Source organism: Bos javanicus, chromosome 10, assembly GCF_032452875.1.
Source record: "Bos javanicus breed banteng chromosome 10, ARS-OSU_banteng_1.0, whole genome shotgun sequence".
NCBI lineage: Eukaryota > Metazoa > Chordata > Mammalia > Artiodactyla > Bovidae > Bos > Bos javanicus.
In genome coordinates, this window is record NC_083877.1 from 52591159 (window position 1) to 52615161 (window position 24003).

A 24003-nucleotide genomic window follows, 5' to 3' on the forward strand; every position below is an offset into this window, starting at 1 on the left:
CTCCTTTCTGATGAAAGGATTGGCAGACAAAGGATCATTACCTAAACAATAAACCTTAGAGATTTTGCTTTTCCCTGAAGGAAAATCAGAAAGGTTACTCAATTTGTTTTGTGATATAAAATGCCGGTAAATATCTTTGTCTCTATGGAATACTACAAACTAAATATTCTCTCACACCAACCTTGAAAAAATTGAACCTTTAAAAAATGGTCTCAGACTAGCAAAAACTTTTAAGTCTGGAGTTTTTCATATTAATGAAGTTAGCAGGAACTTTTTGTTTGTAACTTGATTCTACTTGCAAATGGGCCTCATATATTTTCTAGAGAATTTCACTTTCACAGTTCTTACAGTTTTCTTTAACCAATGCTCACCCTGGCTCCCATGTCCTCCCTTTAATCTGCAGCTACGCATTCAAATGGCTCTGTCCACACACGCAACAGGTGTATAAACAGTTCTTTGTCTGAGCTCAGAGTCTGTGGGGCCGGCCAGATAGGACCTTGTTTAATTGTTCATCTCGTTAGCATACAGCTGACAGGCTGCTTCTCTTGGGGGACTAGCAGGGGAAGGAAAACTTCTAGGCCTGCTATGCTCTAAATCTCGATTATTATGAAGAGCTCCACTTCAGAATAAAAGGCCCATTCCATTAAATGACGTCATCTTGCATTCTGAACCTTTACAATCTATGTATGGCCTTATTTTTGTGGGAGCATCCGACAAGGGACTTGTTTTCATTTAATTTGGCCAATGGCTTCAACACCCACAATGGAAAGATGTTAAATCTAATTAGTTGATGAATAAGAGATCTTGTGAATTAAGGGACAGACTGAAAAATACTCACCATGAACTCCTCTCTGATTCTGAATTCTATTCTAATAATTCGCTCACTTTGTACCATTCACTGAATACTAGCGATTTAACTATTTACTATTAATCTACAGACTGGTTAAAGGATCTTTATGTACTGTATGTATTTTGTTTTACCTGAAGAGGGTTTTATGCTAAAACTTGGAAGAATTCTATTTGTTATGGTTCCTTTTGAATAATATTTCCGTAAATATATAAGCTGTCTGATTTTCAAGCTTAAAAGTTGACATTTAAACAATTTTGAGTTTAAAAAAAATGGCATCAAAATGCTTTAAAAGCACTATAATGTATTCTTAATGAAAATAAAAAAAATTAAGATGCCCATTTAGGAAAAAATTGGTTAGAAAAAGTAAAGTACAGTTAAAAACCAAACTGCTTTAGTTTAGCTGAAACCTACACACACAATTTCTACTGTATATAAATCTTTACTAATAAAATTAAATACTGTTCAAACATATGGCTAAAATGATTCCAAATTTACTTGATATGTGACAAAAAGTGCTTAAAATCTTGAATAAAATATTACTCTATTTGTTAGTCTTTAATAACAATCTTAAATCTTTTAAAACTAGGAAAAATATAGTTTAATTGCTTTAGGATTTAGAAATCAGATATGATTTATATTTTAAAATCATTATGTAAGGTAGCTCTAAGTTCTACAATTGAACATTGTTTGCTTTCATACAAGACACACATTTCTAACTATAGCTTAAGCAACAAAAACAAGCAATACAAAAAAAAAGACATGCCAGAGTTAAATTTCCTTAGGACCTATAACAAAATCAAAAGATCTCATGGATGTAATTTCATCTGGTATCATAAATAAGGAACTTTTAAAGATTTGCATCAAGCTTCCATTAATATAAAGCTTTTAATCCAACTTAGTTTGAAGTTGAAATCATGGTCTGAACAATAACTGGGTACTTTGTGTTAAAGATAAAAGAGCTACAGAGCTATCTCATTGGGCCTTGGTATTTTAGATATTACAGCCATAAACAGATGTGATGTACGATAACTTTATATTGCTGAAATCTCTTTGCAATGCCTAAATGAAATCAATGAGTCTCATTCCTTTTCAGTTTTCCACTTATTAACTTTTTTCCAGTCAGCAGTTTATTCCAAGAGCTCATTCTTAGACTAAGTAAATGAGAGCAAAACTACAGTCTGTACAGTGCTCACATTTCAGTAGTTCTAAAAATCCTGATTTTGTGTTTTAAATGATACATCACATGCTAATAACAGTGTCTGATAAAGCCTTAATTTTATATTTGGATTAAGAGGATATGGAGAATCTGTCAAAAATACTGAAAGGGAATAAGAAATTGAGTAAATGAAAACGTTAACCCTATTCAAAAGTAAGAGGAAATGTTGAAACTAGGGCAGACAGGCTACACTAATTATATGAGAAGAAGTAGGAATTATCCAATTACTAGCTTTTTTTTCTGATATAATAATCTTCAGCATATTTAATTATTGTGTATATTGATACCTAAAATATGTTATTTCTGTGGTTGGAATCTCTTTTAATCCTAACCTTTTGTGCTAGTCAAGTTTGTTCAGTTAAAAGAAACAACAATCAGGGGGCTTCTCTGGTGGCTCAGTGGTAAAGAATCCGCCTGCCAATGCAGGACACAGGTTCAATTCCTGATCCAGGAAGGTCCCACATGCTGTGGAGCAACTAAGGCTGTGCACCACAAGTACTGTGCTTTGGAGCCTGAGAGCTGCAACTACTAAAGCCCACACACCCTAGAGCCCGTACTCCACAAGAGAAGCCACACAGTGGGAAGCCCCCGCACTGCGAGTAGCCCCCACTTTCCGCAACTAATGAAAAAAGCCCGCATAGACTGGCTGCAACTAAAGAAAAAGCCCGCAGAGCAACGAAGACCCAGCACAGCCATAAATAAATAAACAACAAAGTTAGGTCTTCTGATATTGAGCCCTATTAATATTTTTGGCAGGTAGTAGTCTTATTATCTTTGTGTGAAATAAAAAAATAGTAATAAAAATAGTAATTATTTCATCTATGAAAGACAAATGTATCTACAAATCATTACTATAAGCTGCAGATGATCTTAGTGCTTTTGTTGTAACTGATAATGTCAGGAAAAGTTCTCAGGAACAAAGCTACTTCTGTGATCAAGGAGACTATTTGGTTAACCTGCCCATGTAGAATTCATATCACTAGTAATCTTGGAAGCACTTGGAAGGTTGAGAGCAGAACTTTCTGTATTACTTTTATCCTGCCATCAAGTCGTCGTCTTCTATTCTCAGTTAATTCTGGCTCACCTTAAATATTTCAACTACTTCACAAAACTCCCAAACTACTGATTGAAATGAAATATGAAAAGAGCGATAGGTGCCAAGAAAAAGAAAAATAAAAAAAAACCTTGCTAATTCTCACTTCCTACACTGGGAAGCTAATTTATGTTCTAAACTAGGGACTGGCAAAGTATGTCTGTGGTCCAAATCTGGTCCTGTTTTTTATTTTATTTTTTTAAGCTAATAAAGGAGGTCCTTTCTATAAATAAAGCTTTATCAAAGCACAGACACACCCATTTGTTTTTGTAACACCTATGGGTGCTTTCATGTTACTGAATCAGAGTTAAGTAATTGTGATACAGAGCATATACCCTGCAAAGCTGAAAATATTTACTATCTGACCTTTTACAGAAAAAGTTTCTGGTTCTTCTTGTCTATAACGCTAGGAGAGAAAGTAACATCATATTCAAAACCTGGAATTAAAATGGTGACCTCTAATAAATGCCCAGGAGAACAAAAATCCATTACATCAAAGATTTTATTTGCACGTTCTATGGAGTTCCTAGAAAGGTTTAGCAGACTAGTTCTACTCTCTACAGAAAAATAAATGGAATGATGAAAATTAAATATTGAGGGAAGTTGACTTTACAGATTCTAAATGGTGATACAGAATTGCTGATAAACTGCTATTTCTGTGGTTACTTTGTAATTGTGGCCATGTAAACCTCCATTTGTAGGGGTCTAAGAAATATTAACTTAGGTTAACACAGAGGAAAAGTATCTTTGTGACCCCATGGACTGTAGACCACTAGGCTCCTCTGTCCATGGAACTCTCCAGGCAAGACACTGCAGTGGGAAGCCATTCCCTTCTCCAGGGGATCTTCCCGACCCAGGGATCGAATCCAGGTCTCTTGCACTACAGGCAAATTCTTAATCGTCTGAGTCACCAGGGAAGCCCCCCAAATAACAATTTATGTTAATACAGAGGAAAAAAACATAAACTACCAGAAAGTTAAGCAAGACAAAAAAAGTGTTTCCAGAATGTAAAATTGTATCATTTCTTAGTCATTAACAGTTAGAATACATGAAGGTGAGACACATACAGGCAGGAGATTAACTCTTGGAGATGGCTGGCAATAGTTACAACAATATGTTCTCCAAATTACACACTCTCTCAGAACATGAAAAAAGCTGTCAGGCATGTAAGCAAGGCTCCTGGTAGTACTGATGGAAGCCCTCAGACACGAATAACAGCCACCAGGATAAATTTTCCTCAACAATATGCCTAACACTTAGCTGGGACAGTCAATGGCTGACTGTGATTTTAATTTCATTCCATCCTTTGGTCTTTTGCTGAAACTGAGAAATGAGTATTCACAGCTAAAAAGTTCATTTCAGAAGGATGGGAATTTAATACTGACTCACTTGACACTGTCAGATCTTGTCAGTTAATAATATTTGAGGGTAAGCCTGGCAGAAACATCTGCATCTCCATCTCATTAGTGATTACATCTGGATGGGTTGGATATAGCAGATCCTGGCAGATTTTCCCCAGCTCTGTGTTCTCTAAGAAGGTTATAAAAACTGAAAGAAGACCTTGATAGATAAAATAAGCAACTAAGTTGCTGCAGCACTGATGCTGCTTCTCAGACTATGTCAGATTCACCTCATGTTTCAGAACTCTATTTTTTCTATATTACCTTCAGTTTTTTTCCTTTTTAAAGAATATCTCTGGCAACTCTGAAACAAGCAGCATATTCCTAGTGGATATAATGGAAGCTACTTTCTTAATTACAAGTTTCAGGGCAATATCTAATGAAACAAATTTCCCCTCTACAAGTCCTTTTAAATACTAGGTTTTTATATGGCTTTGGAAGAATGGATTTTGAAAAATTTCTTTTCCAACTTGTATCCAAAGTTGATAAAAACAACCTCCCAAAGACAGAAGTTCCATTTCATACAAACTCTACATTTATTTAAGAGGATCCAGAGATATAGCTGGTAGGCTGCAGTCCATGGTGTCGCTAAGAGAGGGAGACGACTGAGCGACTTCACTTTCACTTTTCACTTTCATGCATTGGAGAAGGAAATGGCAACCCACTCCAGTGTTCTTGCCTGGAGAATCCCAGGGACGGGGGAGCCTGGTGGGCTGCCGTCTATGGGGTCGCACAGAGTCGGACACGACTGAAGCGACTTAGCAGCAGCAGCAGAGATATATCAAATGTTGTAGCAGATAAAGTGAAGTAGGAGCAGTGAGCTATTAACAATGAAGAATTAAAAATGATTAAGAGGTGAGGATTTACAAGTCCTTCTTCTGAATAAGGATAGATGGTATTTCAGCAAAGTAATAATTTATATTTGCAACAAATGCTATCTTATTATAATATTAAAATTATTTTGCTACTATCACTAGTAGTGATAAAAATACTGCCTTAAATTTCTATGAATTCAGTAATTTATAAATGTTTTTGCATTTATTAGTTTATCAACAGCAACAAAAGTTAATTTTAAAAAAGCCTGAGAGTCCCTTGGACTGCAAGGAGATCCAACTAGTCCATTCTGAAGGAGATCAGCCCTGGGATTTCTTTGGAAGGAATGATGCTAAAGCTGAAACTCCAGTACTTTGGCCACCTCATGCTAAGAGTTGACTCATTGGAAAAGACTCTGATGATGGGAGGGATTAGGGGCAGGAGGAGAAGGGGATGACAGAGCATGAGATGACTGGATGGCATCACTGACTCGATGGATGTGAGTCTGAGTGAACTCCAGGAGTTGGTGATGGACAGGGAGGCCTGGCGTGCTGCGATTCATGGGGTTGCAAAGAGTCCGACACAACTGAGCGACTGAACTGAACTGAAATTTTAAGATCTTCTGATATTAAAAAACAAAAACACAGTTGTTAAGATATGCAGGCATCTAACGTCACCCATGTCGCTGAAAACATTGTTCTTAGGAAACCAGGCAGCCTTGTTTGATGTTTACTTCAGCAGCTCCAAAATGAATATAAATGGCTCCCTGACATGTGAATGTAAAAATCTGGAAACAATCCTATTTTACAGAACACAAGACTTCAGCATTTGGGGCACCTAATTATTTCGATGATAGCTGAGTGTTAGCCTTGATCACATGGTTTACAGTCAGAAATCTGTTTCATAGGAGAATATTTCACAGCATGCAATGAATCTTAAGAACCATGATATAAACATGCAAACACATGGTTTCAATTAAATAGCAGGTTCAAAAAAAACTTCATTACTTTAAAACATAATTTATATAAAAAATAAGTTAAGACATTCAACACAGAATTTTCGATTTGCACGGCTGCAGAATGCTACTTTTCCCTACTTTAAAGAATTACCATGCTTTTAAAAAGATGGATTGAATGATTTTATTCTCTTCAGGCATTAATCTAAAATCGTTTCCTTTCATTGTCACTTAAATTACAGCCATTCTCAAAACTACCTCACATTTTTTTCTTTGGGAAAAAAACTTAAATTTGGACTTGTACAAATACTATTGTGTTCCGTTCTATTGAAGGCTGGTTCCAAATTTATTAAACAGTTTTTCTATACCAGAACCCGTGAAAATCAGTCTTGCTTTCTTGCTTTTGCTATGAAGACTTTCTACACATTGTTTCAATGTTCCATCAATTTATTATACATCCGAAAAAAAAAAATTCAAGTTTAAGCTAATATGATCTCTGTATAAAGTTTCTGTTTTTTGCACATGATCATAGCAGGATTTTAAGGTCAAATGCTCAGCCAATGACCCTGTCCAAAACAGTAAAGAAATTCTTAAAAACCAATCTACCTTGTTTATAAAAAGAAGGACCCTCTCCCTAAAAGATTTCACAAAAGACATTTAGGAAAACATGCTTCAGGGGTTATTTCAAAAAGCATGAGCACTATTTTACCATTGAAGCAGATCGACTGCTTGTAACAAGGCTTGATCCACCGTAGTTTGAATTGAGGCTTCCGATTGGTGCATTATGCGATGGTCCCAATAAACTGTGTATATCACTGTGACCAGCAGGCAAACTGGTAGAAGGTCCCACGGCATGGTTCCTCAGCACATGGATAGCATCATCCAGTCTGTCCAAACGATCCTCCATCCGAGATTGCTGTAGGGATTGAAAGAAGACATGGAGGTTACTGCTTTTATCTGTTGCATGCATTAAATTGCTATGATTTCTACTTTGGGATATACAGAAGACAGCAAGTGAATATGCAACATCAAGTAGCTTCAAAAGAAACTACCTGTATTATAAATAAACAATCAAAGAAAGGATATTTGTAAACTATGCTAAATTACCAAAGCTTCAGAAGCAAATCACTGCTTCATAAAAATCTATTTATCAGTCTAGCATGAGGTTATTTCTTTTAGCATCTACAAAAGCTGAAGGCTACTCTACAGTATCTGGCATTCAATTATCATTGATAAAAAAGATAACCTGTATTTTAACATCAAAACGAGGGCAACGTGGGGAAGGGTTCTCAAATCCATCAGATTTAAGTTGTAATTTTGTTTTAAGTGAATATTTAATACCTATCTGAAATGGTGACCATATCCAAATGTGCTCTTTTCCCAAAACTGATGAAATAATATCTGTCTGTGGATATATACATGCCCCATACACAAACATATTAGAATTTAAAAAACCAAAAGCACATGCCAGTAGAGCTCTTTTAAAAAGAATCATACTCAACAATATATGAGAACAAAGGCCTATTCTTACATATTGTTACAAAAACGAAAATAGTCATTGTTTGATTTTAAAAGACTCTGGAGTCTGCACAGGCTTGAAGATTTTAAATGGATAATAGGAAGTATAATTAACTGAAACACAAAAAAGGCACCATCTAAAAGAAATAGTACCTCACAGACATCCTTTAAGAAGGACATTGCATCTTGCAAATGCTCGTGAAGTTGCTGCTCAACTCGATTTTTCTGGCAAAGTCAAGACAGAACAGGAGGCAAAGCACAGGTTAAGATTAACTCCAAAAGAGATGAGGAAATAGCTGATGTGCATGTCAGCATAACATGTTAGTAAAGTTAACGCGGAGACCTGCAAGATCTACTTTGTATTAAGGTATGAGAAGGCTGGGATTTAACAGCAAAGTTATAAGGTTAGCATCTAAATAGCACACATTGCTTATATTTGCTTAAATGTGAGAAGAAAACTTTCCTTTAATTTAAAATGTTCTGTTAGTCACAGAAAAAGAACTTTTCTATTTGCAACCTGGAATTACTGAATAGCATGACTTAGCATTCCATCAAGTCATCCTTAGTTTGTTTTTATAATGCTTCGTAATTCTGTGGTAAGCATAGAAAGGCAACAGTAGTTAACATCCTACCACAAATTCTTCATGCTCAATACCTAGACAGGCTCCTTTATTCTACTGCCTTGTTTGTCTATGGTTCTATCAATACAATTTACACATTTTTTAATAAAAAGAGAATGTGGAAAACAATACTCTTCATGACAAAAATAACTGATGTTGCATTTAAAACTTTTAATAGAAATGTAATCAACTATACGCAGTATCATATGAGAAAGAGTAAAATACAATCATTTTGCATTGCTCAACTAATTTTCTCTTACTTGGTCTCTGGGTTTTTTTCCCTTTAAACTTCCTTTACATATAAACATAAAATTACAGTAAAATTAAACCCTAGATCTGTCAAAGAAGCAAGAATCCTATAACACTATTTTAAAACCAGCTGTCCTAAAACCAATGTCCCAAAGAACAGATGGCAAAAGGCACACCCGATGTGTCTCATATTGTTCAGCTAAATCAGGCCATTTGTTAGCAAAGAATTCATGTGTAATGCTATCCTACTGTTTTTTCATTGTTACTCAAGATTTTCTGGGGGGGAAAAAAAAAACAAAAAACAACTCCATACTATTAGACGAAATAGATCTTGTATGTTTCTCAGAGGCTCTTACCAGGGAGTGGAGTGAGTTTTCATAGCTTGGGGATGAAGGAGCTTGACCTCCAGGTCTGGGCCACTGACTGGTACCTGTTGAAACAAAACCCCAAAGCACCCACACACCTTGGTTAACTCAGTGATCTTGATAATGTTCTGAAGGAAAGGGCAAAGATATACTATTGCTAAGTGTGTACAAATTTATGTGAAAATTTTTGTTCAGTCTTCAGCATGGTATTGGCTACTGATAAGCCCAACGCATTAAAATTTTTTTCATTATTAAAATAATGGAGGGAGTTGAGGGAATAAACTATACTTTAACATGTAACTACTTTTATGTTTACATGTTCTTCACACTTTGTCCACATGCACATGAATCTTGAGAAAATGTACTTAAAATATACATAATTTAAATTCTGCCCTTCTATCATATTTTACAGTCTTTATGATAATGCTATTAATGATTTACATTAATATTCACCTGATTCTCTACATCATAATTTGCTTAACCACCATTACCTCACTGCTGGACACTTTGGTTGCTTTCATTTGGCTATTATGAATAGTAATTGAGTATCACTATATTATGAATGATAAAAAATGCTGTGTTTTCCTTTTGGGGAACATGTCTAAGGATAAATAGCATTTCTAAGTTAAAAGGTACGAACATATTTATGATCCTTAATTCATTAAGGCCAAAATTACTTTCTAAAGGGTTATACTGATTTGTGCCTCTAGTAACACACAAATGCACCAATTTCAAAAGACTGCAAATACATTTAGGTTTTTTTGCTAAAAATTTTCCCAACATAATTTATATAAAAACATATTTAGGTTGGAAAATATTATCATGAAAATTTTATTAAACGTTTACTCTTCAACTTTAGAAAAGCAGCAATATTATTAAAAAAGGATACAAAAAGAAAGGATACAAGTTCAGAACAGAAAGAATAAAAAGAAAAAAACACAAGAAAAAAAAAAGACTAATTTATGTACTGGGGAGAATGCAGTGTCTTAAAATAGCTTTAAAAAGAAAAAGACAAAACAACTGATCAAAAATCTTTACTATTTCATAACTGCATTTGAAAATAAATTATTTATATAAAATAATGAAGACCATTCAATTAAATACATAGTATTGTTCTTAACCAAAGCTTCAGTAACAAACTGAATTATATTAGAAATCTAAAGTTAGAAAAGTTGAATGTTTACTTAATTTGTCTCAGTTCAGTTCTGCTCAGTCCTGTCCAACTCTTTGCGACCCCATGAATCGCAGCAACTATGTTCCACCACAGCTTGTTGTTTTAGGTTAATTTGCCACATTTAGGAAACTAAAAACTTAAGGTAAATCAGAACTATTACAGTTCACTTTAGCTGAACAATCTAGTATTTGTATTCCTATTAATCATTTATATTTTGTTAAGTTGAAAAGTTGGATACATAAGATTCCTAATAACTTGATTATATTTTCTAATCATATGGATATTACTAAATATGATTTACATATTTAGTAAATATGTAAATTATAAATGCAATTATACAAAACTTTTTAAATATTAAAATTATAAGAAAAATATATGCTATATATACTTCATCAACTAACAATTTCTTTTACTTGGAAGCAAATTACAAATTATTCTGTCCATTAAAGGTAACCTGCTAGACATACAAATATAATCATAATTTAACTACACAAATTATGGACAGTCTAAAATTACTCATTGAAACAGAAGCATGTGGGCTAATTTTACATTTAGCAAGTAGAATTTAGCCATCAGAAAAATCCAGTAACTGACTACATGAAGAATTCATATAAAAAGAACCAGGAACTTTCTTGGTGGTCCAGTGGTTAAGAATCCGCCTTTTCAGGCTGGGGATGAAGGTTCGATCCCTGGTCAGGGAACTTAGACCCCACATGCTGCGGGGCAACAAGGCCTGACTGCCACAAGTAGAAAAGTCAGTGCACCACAGCTACTAAGCCCGTGTGCTTTAGAGCCTGTGCTCCATAGCAAGAGAAGCCTGAGTGAGTACTGCAACTAGAGAAAGTCCTCTTGCCACATCAAAGAGCCAGCAGGGCCAAAGACAAAATCTTTTAAATAAAATAACACTTTACCATTGATTTCAGTATATCGGCTCAGTTCAGTTACTCAGTCGTGTCCGACTCTTTGTGACCTGATGGACAGCAGCACGCCAGGCCTCCCCTCCCTGTCCATTACCAACTCCTGGAGCTTGCTCAAACTCATGTCCATTGAGTTGGTGATGCTTTCCAAAACTAATGTAGGATTTTGAATTTTTATATAGATAAGAGGTTAATCATAATCTATTTTTAAAAAGAACTGAAATTATTTTTAAAAGTTTCCTTTAATGTTTACTATATAAATATAAATATATATATATATTTAAAGAAGGGACCGCAAGACTAAGAGTTTCCCTTAATATTTAATATATATATATATATTTTTTTTTTTAAAGAAGGGACTGCAAGACCTTTTTTTTAAAAAAAAAAAAAAAAAAAGATTTATCTGTTTATTTTTGACTGCACTGGGTCTCTGTTGCCAGGTGCAGGCTTTCTCTAGTTATGGTGAGCAGGAGCTACTCTTCATTGTGGTACACAGGCTTCTCAACACATAGTTTCTCTTGTTATGGAGCCCGGGTTCTGTAGTTGTGGCACATGGGCTTACAGCATGTGGGATCTCCCTAGACCAGGGATCAAAACTGTGTCCGTTGCTTTAGCAGGTGGATTCTTAACCACTAGACCACCAGGAAAGCCCTATAATATTTTACTTTCAATCATTTTGCTCCATTTTGCCCAACATCCTTGGGTGATCAGCCTGTGACAGGACATTTAATCTGTGTGGATCATTAATGCAAGTTTTATGTTTAAATACTCAGAACTGTTAGCACACATTTGCTTTACAAAACGCAATTTTTGTGGTTCTTTAGTAGCTTAGTATTGAGGAATGAGATGTGTGCACAGAGTTACTCAGGTAAGAAATCACCTATATTCACTATTTTTTGATAGTGACATGAAGTATTTATGCTATGGTCTACTTCAAAATGTTAATTTATTAAACTGGAAAAACATACACATACTCAAACCTTTTTAAAAAAAAATTATAGATTAGGCTGCCCCACTTGAGACAAACTTGATTAAAGTAGAATACTAACATGGTTAAATCATCTATATCTGTTTGAATTTTATACAAATGCCAGGCTGTATTTCATGAACTGAGCTCTTTAAAGCTCAGTCATTTAAAAAATTCATGCTATTGGTCACAAAGGGGATGGCTGGATAGTTAAGATAGACTGCATTAGTTCAACAAAGGCCATCCTATGTCTGGTAAAGCTCAAAAAAGGGCATGGAAGTTTAATGGATACTGAGAATCAGTGGACCTGCATTCTGGTTGATATGTATTATCAATTAGTTTAGAATACTCACCATAAAATAGGTACTCAGTTTTTTTTAGTTTTTGTTTTTAATCTGCCTTTACAAGGCCAATGAGGTAAAAGATACGAACACACAGGGTTTGTGAGCCTAAAAGATCTTTCTGACAATGAAATATTATTATTATTTCTTTGTGATGAAGAAACCAATCATGTAACCAATGATGAAAAAAGACACACAGACTTTTGTAATTCTGGCCTGCTGCTGCTGCTGCTAAGTCACTTCAGTCGTGTCCGACTCTGTGCGACCCCATAGACAGCAGCCCACCAGGCTCCTCCGTCCCTGGGATTCTCCAGGCAAGAACACTGGAATGGGTTGCCATTTCCTTCTCCAATGCATAAAAGTGAAAAATGAAAGTAAAGTCGCTCAGTCGTGCCCGACTCTTAGTGACCCCTGGACTGCAGCCTACCAGGCTCCTCCATTCATGGGATTTTCCAGGCAAGAGTACTGGAGTGGGTTGCCATTGCCTTCTCCAAATCCTGGCCTACTGATGGTCTATTAGTCATGGATAAGAACTGTGGGGTTGTGAAAGGAATTCAAGTTCTACACAGAGACCACAATGCTACAGAATACTTTTGACACTAGACAGATCTGGATCATTGTCTTTTTAAAACCTACTGGATGAATAAAATATACAGATCGATTTAGAATCATTTTGATATCATTATCTTTAGTTTGTACTCACCAGCTGTAGCACTGTTACACAAATAATGGAAAAAAAGTGCAAAGGGCAGAAACCTAAGGGGTTTCCCAGAGAATAGGTTATTTCCTCCCTTCCTTCCCTGTCACGTGATACCTGGCTGTAGACATATGTAGAGGTTTTGGGCTTATACATTCTTCTATTAGATAAGGGCAAGCTTTCAACTGTTTATATAGTTAACAGATTTTGTAATTGTCCTGGGCTTTGCCCTGAGCTTTATATTAGTGACCACCCCCAAAAGTTAGCTGTTATCCAAGAAGGATTATAATAAACTTATTACCTAGCACTGAAATTTACTATTTTCAGAAAACAAGTTAGCTGACAAGGATAAGAGAATCGAATTATTTGGTTAGAAAATATGGAAAGGCTTTCTGTAATCACTAAATCTAAAATTCACCTAGTATTTTGGATCTGTTTTTGCTCTGACTGGGATTTAGTAATACACCACCCTAATAAAATTGGTTAATAAATTTAAAGAATAGATAACATCATTTTGTGTGGCTGAGAGAAATTCTGAGGACTATTTACCATGCATTTTCTTATTTTGTTAGTTGTTTCTCTTTGTAATCTCACCCTAAACTCAAACTTTCATGATACACTGCAACCTTAGAAAAGGTTGAACAATCCTCAGTGCAGCACTGAATGCTCTGCTTTCTGCAATCTGGCCCCAGCCAACCTTCCCATTTGAGGCAAAGCTCTTCATATATGGAGAGCTCATGATCAGTCATCTCAGTAACTCTGAATGAACAGGTCATACACTTTCCACATCTTGACCTCTGTAGTACTTCTTCTTTTAAACTCAGAAAGTTCTTTCTCCTTTATACTCTCTTTATGAAATGTATCTGGATAACTGTAGTTTAGAGTGAATTCTGATGGTTCTATTTTCATGTGTTTATTTCTTATTTTCTCAACTAAACTGAAAACTTGCTGAAGTCAGGTTAACTGCTTTAAAAATACGCATACTGACAGATGACAAAAATAAGTATCTCATTGATGAAATGAGTCCAAACTGAGGAATCTTCCCTATCTCTCCTCGCCCCCATCCTCTTTGCTTTTATTGCGGGTGTTCCAAAGATTGCTACTGAGTGCTGCAGTTATTAGACTTTTATTGACTGATATTCCAGAATTAGGTAAAGAACGGTTTTGTCTGCTTTCCAAGTTTCTTTAGTAAACACATTCTCTTAATTGAAATACTCATGTCTTTTCTCAAATGACAACTGTATTAGACACAGCCATACTTCTCTTATACCTTGCTGCTAGAGCCCAGATTTTGTTCAGAAGGTGGCGGGGTGTCTATCCTTTCCTACTGTGAACCTGCAAAGAGCAATTCTACCTTAGCTCTTGGGATAAGTCCTAACAACTAAGACAAATATGGTGGTCTCAATTCTGTTAAGTAACTGTTAGGCCCAGTACTGATCAATGAATCATGAGGGAAAACCTGTTGAAGAGGCTTCCGGAGAAAGATTCTGAAAAGACATATAACAGATGGTCCTCTGACTTCCCTGGTGGCTCAGACGGTAAAGCGTCTGCCTACAATGTGGGAGACCCGGGTTCAATCCCTGAGTCGGGAAGATCTCCTGGAGAAGGGAATGGCAACCCACTCCAGTATTCTTGCTCCCTCCCCCAAAAAGGGGGCTCAAAGAAATACTGGAGAAGGAAATAACAACCCACTCTAGTATCCTTGCCTGGAGAATCCCACAGACAGAGGAGCCTGGTAGGCTACAGTCCATAGGGTCACAAAGAGTTGGACACAACTGCGTGACTTGACTTCACTTTTCACTTTTCTTAAGGAGACATGGTTATATCTACATAGTATATAGATACATATACTACATGTAGTATATATATCTATATACTACATGTAGTAAAGATACTACATGTAGTATCTTTAACTGCTGTCTTGTTACCATCTTGAGAAAGAATTTCAAAGAAATAGAGCAGGAGTCCAGACTGGTCCAGGAACTTGCCCTGCTATAGGCTTTATACAAGATATCCCAAATCTCCTTACTATGTAATCCACTCCAGACAAGAGTTTGTCCTTCCTTCAGCCTGAAGTATCTTAACTAAAATATTATAATCATCTTAGATGTTTTTTTCTCATAAGCATTTTCTATTATTACTACTACTGAAAAGTTCCCAAGGAACATGAGCAGGATTTAAACAAGAATGATGAATGCCTTAGAAACTGCCTATGTTGTAACTATTCTTAGATGGTCTGTGTTGAGCTGGACTGATGTTCAAGCATAAGAAATAGGGCAAGTATAGAGAGCACATGTGGAGAAGGCAATGGCATCCTACTCTAGTACTCTTGCCTGGAAAATCCCAGGGACGGAGGAGACTTGGGGGCTGCAGTCCATGGGGTCACTAAGAGTCGGACACGACTGAGTGACTTCACTTTCACTTTCATTGGAGAAGGAAATGGCAACCCACTCCAGTGTTCTTGCCTGAAGAATCCCAGGGATGGGGGAGCCTGGGGGGCTGCCCTCTATGGGGTCACGCAGAGTCAGACACAACTGAAGTGGCTTAGCAGCAGCAGCAGCAGCAGAGAGCACACGGGGTGGGATGTTTTACTTTCAACAATGGGCCACTGCCACACAAAGTACAAAATAATTTGCACATATTATTTAGGAGCTCTGGTTTGCTCTATCTTACTCACTTTTCTTTCAACTGCGAAAACTTTATTACACAGTGCTGTCCCTTTTTCCTCCTCCCTTTCCATGTCTGCTCTGTCAATCCTGGATATGTGTGTGGGAATATGTGTGTGGGGATATGTGTGTGTATGTGGTTATAAGAAGAAAACACTAGATAGGAGATGAGAGAGAGAGATGCACCTGTATAAAATTAGTCTTTGATTTGCCACTTCAACACGAATATATAAAAATATTTTTCTTTGAGTATGACAACTGAGTTGAAAAAGAAATCTATTATTACCTTCACTACATAATCCAACAGTTCACAGATTTTCATTTATCAGCTGAATTAAAGGCAGAAAGAGGATACCATTCATTAAATATCAAATAAAAATGAAGGAGGAAATGTGAGATTTTACTTTGGACCATTATTTTTTGAAAAATGTCTAAGTCTCTGATTCCTCATTTTTCTGATATTCCTTCACAGATGCTGAGCATCTCTGCTGCCTGCCTTCCCAACCAATGTTCAGGAAAACCAAAGGACACTTTATAGCTATCTTACTGGGCAGAGGAGAAGAGGCAGTGGGAACATATAGTAAGGGCCAACATAGCTACCTGAGATGAAAAAGTGGAATGGGCTGTGGCAAAAATAACACTGATAACTTCAGTAAAACTCTGCCAAGACAGTGAATATGGTTAAAGTTACATCATTGTTCCTGTAATTTCATCCCTCTGTTAAACAACAACTCTAAGTCAATGGGTCTTTCATAGTCCTGTCTATACGGGGAACAGCTGTTCTACTTTTACTAGACAGCTGAAGCCATGGTGTCTGAGAAAGTGGCAGAACCACTAATAGCTGAAAGCAGCTGCCAGCAGTTCATCATTTCCACACCGGAATGCTTCTTAGCAGAGTCACAAGGCTAACTCACAGAGCACAGGTGATAGCCAGAGCCCTGATATATCAGAGCCCTGAATTTCAGAAATCCTGAACAATGCAAAAAGGCTTGACAGCAACAACAATGCCACATGGCCTGAACTAGTGACCTGATCAGGAATACAGAACTGTTTCTGAGGTCAACTGTTGGAGGAAAATGGCAATTTTTACCCAGTTGTCTAATGTCTTTTCCTTAGAATGAATACATTTCTTCTTCAGCATGCTTTTTCTCCAAACAATGCTCAGGAAAATATATTCCAAGTTTTATAGCTTAACAAATGCAAGCATTTCCCTGTAATTTTATTTCTAATAAATTGAAGTATTCCTATTTACATGAATAACAATTGTATCTCAACAAATTTATACTGTAGGATACTATCTGGAACTTGTTAAAGCTACTGTTAAAAAAAAAAAGGAAAGCACAACACAAGACTGAACATTTATTTAACTCTACTAACAATATTCACCCACATTCATGAGTTGTTTTCTTCAGCAAAAAAAAAAAAAACCCTCCAATATTCCACATAATATATATATATATATATATATATATGTGAAATATAACTCAGTGGACTTAAAAATAAGGAATAAGTCATATGTACTTCTAAATAGATTATTTTATTTTCTATGCTAGCTTATCAAATTTTTAAATTTATCTCCTTCTCTATATTTTACTTTCATCTCAATTGCCTAGCCTTATTTTTTATCCTGTTGCAATAATTTAATTATTGCAAATTATTTTAAGAACCAAAGGAGATACAAACAAATAATTCAAATAGCAAATATTTGAACATTCTCCAAAATGAACTCAGGAGAAGGCTCTTTTACATGCTTTCTCAAAACAAATGATTTTTGTGTGTGTGAGTCTTTACTATATTTTATTGAAAAGTAAACTTCAAATATTTTCAAGTAGCCCCATATATGTTATCAAGTAGTTATATAAAACAAAAGCTTACCTGTGAGAGGTGAGGGTGATCCAACTGGTGTTGATGGATTTGATGGAAAACTACTGCTGGTATGGTCAGGAGAATAAATCTAACCAGAAAACAAAGACAAACACATCAATATGTGACAAAAGCAAAAATGTAAATCCACCGGCACAGAGATATTTTTGTAGTCTAAGATGCCACCCTTAAGACTCATGAGTGAGAAATTGTTTAATAAATTTTAGGACTACTCCATTACATAAAAACTATAGAAGTCTCAGTTTTAAAACTAGGATTAAAGAGTATCATAAATATTCTAAAACAAGAGGAATAAATAGATCATAGCTACTTCTTTATTATCCTAGTTGAAAATAATTTAAATTTCCAATTGCTAGAACAAAAAAGAAGTGAGCATAAATATAAAATCAACAAGTTTGATAATCAATCTTTCTAGAATATACTATCTAAATAAATTTTATCTATTAGAAATAATCTTTGTTGTTGCTGTTTAGTCAGTAAGTAGTATCTGACTCTTTCATGAACCCATGGATTGTAGCCCTCCAGGCTCCTTTGTCCATTGGATTCTCTAGGCACTGCCATTCCTTCTCCAGGGGATCTTCCCGACCCAGGGATCAAACCTGCATCTCCTGCACTGACAGGCGGATTCTTTACTACTGAGCCACCAGGGAAGCCCCAAAAATAATTTTAGGAAACTGTTATTTTTTGAAGAGACTAGTTCTTGCCTGGAGAATCCCAGGGATGGGGGAGCCTGGTGGCTGCCGTCTATGGGGTTGTACAGAGTCGGACGCGACTGAAGCGACTTAGCAGCAGAAGCAGCAGCAGCAGTCCTTGAAAATAGTTTTAAAGCCCCCCCCCCCCCACAAAAAAAAGATTTAAAAAAAGTTACCCCTTATTTCTTTTAAAAAGTTCTGTTTGATTAACATTTTTGCTAAATTTAGCTCCTAATGATGTGGATTGTAAAAAAAAAAAAAAATTAAACTTGCTTTTAAAGGATATTTTGTCACCTTTGATGAAAGTGAAAAAACGCTGGAAGTTCTTCAAAAAATGTTCCCCAAGTAATTTATAGACTTTACCACCTAAGAGTTTAACATATAGGGATGCATATATTTTTGTATTTTGGCTAAAGGTTTTGTTGCAATACTTTATTTCACATTGCTGAAAAAAAAAATAGTAACAGAAATTCATTCAAGCTACATAATCAGCCATAAACATTTAAAATGCCTCCCTAATCCATATACCAACAATTCCCAGGAGCTCTTCTCTAGGACAGTCCCATTACTATAATAGGAATCATAAATCATCTCAGCACTTAGGGCAGATAAATCAACTTCTTTGGAGAATCTGTGGCCAAATATTTTAAAAAGGAAAACTACTTGTGGGTGCAAAGTGTCATCCAATAGAAATAATCTTGCTCTGAATAAGTTGAGAGCTCTAATAAATTTAAAGATGCCCAAATTACAGCATATAAGAGGTCTCAGCACTGGTTTTAAAGACAGTGTAATATGTTGAAAAAGCCAGATACTATGAAAGGCCCATGTAAAACAAAATTCTACAGGCCATAATCATCAAACACTAGCACTAATTAAATTGTTAAGCACTGATTATAAATTAATATTTCTATATCAATTTGCTTGATGTTATTAAATTGTAATTGGAAATCTCTTTTACACACCAACTCTTTCTGAAGAGCCAATCTAGAAGTCATATATACAGATTGGAAAGTAGTTTTATTTTTTTGCCATACCATGCAGCTTTCAGGATCTCAGTTCCCTGACCAGGGGTTGAACCCAAGCCCCCAGGAGTGGAAGGGCTGAGTTCTAACAACTGGACTGCCAGGGAATTCTTCAGGTTGCAAAGTCATTTTAGAAAAACAGAGTTATCAAGAAGATGTCAAAAGACTTTTAGGAAGACTTAGTAATAAGGAAGTGGTATGCTATAACATCCGTGTTGTTGGTTTTAAGCTGTCAAAGTGGTCACCTTTTAAAAGTTGTTACTTTTCACACATGTGAAAATTAACGAAAAGGTTATACTTTGGTTCCTAATACATACAGTGATTTATTTCAACCATAAGTAAATTAGGTGAGGTTACCAAACTCCAACAAAAACATCTCAACATATCCCTTTATTTTTGTAAATCATTATTTCCTGTATTTAAGATGCATATAATTATAACTTTTATGAACAACTGATGCTGACTACTATGAAATATGTCTTGACTATAATATTGGTAAGGGAGGGAAGGATTGATAGCACTGATGGTGGGTGGCTGAGGAGTGAGAGAAGTTCCAGTTCCATGCAAAACTCTGACTAGCATAAACTAGACCTACTTGCTGACTTTAAATTTCCTTGTCTGTATGAATTAACTGCATGAAAGCACTGGAGAAATAGCATTCCCTCTGTGTCATACCTCCCCGCTTTGTTTTCTTCACACTGCTTACATTAATCCCTAATTGTCTAAACTTGTTTTCTTGTCTATCATCTGTCTCTTTTACCCTTTTCCCTAATAGAATGTATGTTCCAGAGAGTAAGGACTTCTCTATCTTATTCAGACAAATGCGAATTACACAGCCTTCTGCACTAGCTTCTGATTCTAAAATGGTGCTGGTAGACAAACACTTGCTAAAAGAATGAATGGTATCTTCCGCTTAAGAAGTTGCCATTTGAGTACCTCTTAAACCCCTGGATGTATTTACCTAGGGTCCTTCTTTCTTTTACTCTTGCAGTTCACTTAATGTATGTTTTCTGAGCACTCCAGGCTCAGTTTCCTTTTCTATTTACCTGTGTTTTATCTCTTGGTAATACCATTCTTTATAAAGCATCAACTATGACATCTCTGTGAACGATTCCAAAGTGAACACCTCTATCCTAGCTGCTGTACAGCTCCATCTAGGCCTATCTTTCTTTCATCTCAAGCTCAGTATGTCCAAATGCAAACTTTGCATCACCGCCGCAAGCTTCCCCAACTTTTCATCTCTACTCTTCTGTTTTCTCCATCTCAGTGAGCACCAGCATTCTCACGGTCACCAAAACCACTCTCACTACCCTCTCCCTTCTCCTGCCCCTCTGCGCTTCACACCAGACACCAATGCCCACAACTCTCTATAGTGTTTTTGGGAGAAGCATAAACATTCTCACCGCCGTGACACTACTTCAACTTTTACTAGAACTTGTAGCTCTAGTAAAAGAAGCGGCTGAGCTATTCAATATTCAAGCTTTTACATTTTCAGTTACTCCCTCTCTTTCAGCCACACACAGTTCACTGAGCTACTGCCCTCAGCCAGTTTTGAACAAACCCCACATAGCAATTTCCGTTGCCGATGACAGAAAACAGAGTGACATCTGTCGTATTCCACAATCTGGTCATAAAAAGCCTTTCTACCTTATAATTTACATAAAGCATTATATACAATGTATTTTTTTCATTTTTTGAGCACAGTTTGTCCTTTCAAAAGGCCTGTTTCTTAACTTTTCCCTGATGGATTCTAAAACACGTCAAGGCCCAACTTAACTATAATGTTCCCATTTACACTCACTTTTACCTCCCTTAATATTCTTAGAGTAACTTGTTGTTATTGTTTTAGTCACTAAGTCGTATACAACTCTTTGGTGATCCCATGGACTGCAGCCCACTAGGCTCCTCTGTCCATTGGATTTCCCAGGTCAGAATACTGGAGTGGATTGCCATTTCCTTCTCCAGGGGATCTTCCTGACCCAGGGATCAAACTGGCGTCTCCTGCATTGCAGGTAGATTCTTCACCACTGACCTAGCAGGGAAGCAATCCGTTACCTCTCTGGTCTTTTGCTTCACAGTATGCTTTGTATTACCATTTTTGTATCTCTCTCCTCAACTACAAAGTCTTTGAAGGCAGGGACCTTACACTGTTCAACACTGAATCCATCACTGTCTGTCACTATCTTGCACAAGTAGGTGCTCAACACTTAAACAACAAAAAACCAAAAACCTGAGCGATTAAATTGCACTTGGAATTTGCTACAATACTTTTTGATAAAAAGCTGGATTCAGCAAACAGTAGTATTTATTTCAGCATTTATATAGTGGGGTTCAGTAACAGGAATACCTAAGAGGAGAAACAAGTACTATTACAAAGATGAATTCACTTACGTATTAGTTTTATGGTTATAAGCTTTGAGAACAACAATATAGTAAGGTTCCAATATTTTGGAGAACTAGTCTTGATGTACTAAGCTGTCCACACCACATCATTAGGCAGGTATGGGCTTTTGAGGGTATAAACAGACTATTAATCCTTATTTTCCCTGATAACTCTGCCATTACAGCTAAATAATCCCTAAGCATGTGAAGAACTGGTTTCTTCAAAGAAGGAAGTTTATATTTTAGAGTTATTTATCACCATCTTGCAATGACTAAACAAAATGATATTACATATAAAATGGGTGTGAGCTTTAAAAAAAAATCACTGTGAAAACAGGAGAAGCAGGACCAAAAACATTATCAACATATAATTTCTGATATTTTTATCAAAAACATTCTCCATTTGTATAATAAAAGCCATTCTCTCCACTCACTCATCACACTCCCTGGTTCTACTTTGCCCTAAATTAAAGTGATGACAGACAATTATTATTAATACTTTTCCTGAACTGACAGATAGCCTGGAAAATTATAGGACTTTTTCTTGTCCCTTTTACTTTCATAAAAGCAATGTGTACGTGAGCAACAATATTAAAACAGCAGAATAACACAGTCTTATAGATCAGAGATGATTTCATTAAACTTAACCTTTGTATATTTATTCTATTACCAAATCACATACAGACTATACAGATTCCACAGAAACTGTTGTGCTACTTTAAGAAATTCTAAACCTAGGCTTTTCTTGATGAAGAGCATTCTAAATCAGGAATACATTACTTTTTGTACTTTCTGACCTTGAAGAACTCCTACATAGATGTTTCGAAAGAAAATAAAAAGAGAGAAGAAAAAAGTCAGTTCACTTAAAAAACGCGGATGGGAGTGATTTAGAATCTGGAGCATAAAAACAAATAAGAACTCATTCTGCATGCAGTCCATGGTCCTCATACTGTTAAATGACCAATGATGAATAACTCCCAATACCTTCTGCCAGGCTTAAACGGTAATATGCCTCATTTTACTGCAACAAATGAGGCTCCTCCTCCTATCAGTCATGGTCTATTCCAATCAGCAGGGTGCCAATAAGCCAGAGGCTAATGAAAAGGGCCCCAGACAAAAAAGAAACAATGGAGTGCTCCCAAGCCCAACCCTGGAACTGTGAGCCCAATTTTTTAAGCACTACAGTGCACATTTCAGTTAATCTTTATTATGCTAATGTTATTGAGTCTAAGGAACAAAGAAACTTATTTCATGAATAACTTTTAAACGTCAACTTCCCTGAATTTTCTTTTCTTTTGTTAGAGACTACTGACCATTTAACTATCCAGATTAAAATACACGCACACACACATACACACTCTCTATCTCATTTCTCTCTCTCTTTCCTTTGCTCTGAGGTAGAAATCAAAACATAAATTATCACAGAGAAGTCTGATATAATCAACAAAGTTAAACAGTCCTCTTGTTTGATCTCCTCTAAATTAAAGACCAAGTGTTTTGATATGGTATTAAGCACTGAAATAAACCAGATGTTTCTTCCTCTATATAACTCTCCATGGGCACAATCTTAAAGGGTTATTGTCTGGCAAACGTTCAGGGAAACACTGAAATGGCACGAATATCCAGATTTTCCTTCCCTTCTATCTACCCTAGTTTATTATCTAAACTAATGCATAATCCATAGGGCTTTGGGAACTTTGTGTAAATACTTTCATGTACAATTCTCTTTCTAGCTATCCTGAGATTAAGACCACAATTATCCAGGCTTAAACCTAAAATAAAGGAACCTTTGCAAATGTATTATCTGGCCTTCCATGTTTAATCACACAGTATTCTGTGTGCTCTTTAATACCTAAACTGAAGAACAAAGGTTGTACCCTCTGATGTTTCACACATGAAAGACCATCTAAGACATATATCAGACATTCAGGGAGCTAGAAATAAGTACTAAAGACAATAGCATAGCATTTCTCCATCTAAACCTGGATGTTGTATTTAAAACATCACTTTCTAAAGAACTTAAAATTTCAAATACTCATGGTCACAATTTCCAAAGATCTGTAATACCTAATATCAAAAATTCTGATATGAATGTCAGACTTTCAACTGTAATTCTCATAAAATTCCTTCTCCTCATCTCTTCTAATCCTTCCTTCTAATCCTTCCCCAATGTAATGCTTTT

The 24003-nt window shown here is 36.0% G+C and overlaps 1 protein-coding gene across 11 annotated transcripts in view; it reads right to left on the reverse strand.

Moving 5' to 3' along the window:
• Positions 1 to 24003, reverse strand: part of TCF12 (transcription factor 12) — a 392889-nt gene that overhangs the window by 21129 nt on the left and 347757 nt on the right. For 6 of the 11 annotated variants that reach the window (XM_061431176.1, XM_061431172.1, XM_061431173.1 and 3 more), the window contains 4 exons: positions 17717 to 17795; positions 9071 to 9144; positions 7999 to 8070; positions 7037 to 7243 (listed from right to left, as the gene is read on the reverse strand). In XM_061431176.1, the coding sequence (XP_061287160.1) occupies positions 7037 to 7243; positions 7999 to 8070; positions 9071 to 9144; positions 17717 to 17795 (432 nt within the window). The remainder of the gene's footprint in view (positions 1 to 7036; positions 7244 to 7998; positions 8071 to 9070; positions 9145 to 17716; positions 17796 to 24003) is intronic. The other 5 variants (XM_061431178.1, XM_061431177.1, XM_061431183.1 and 2 more) reach the window with 1 other exon arrangement.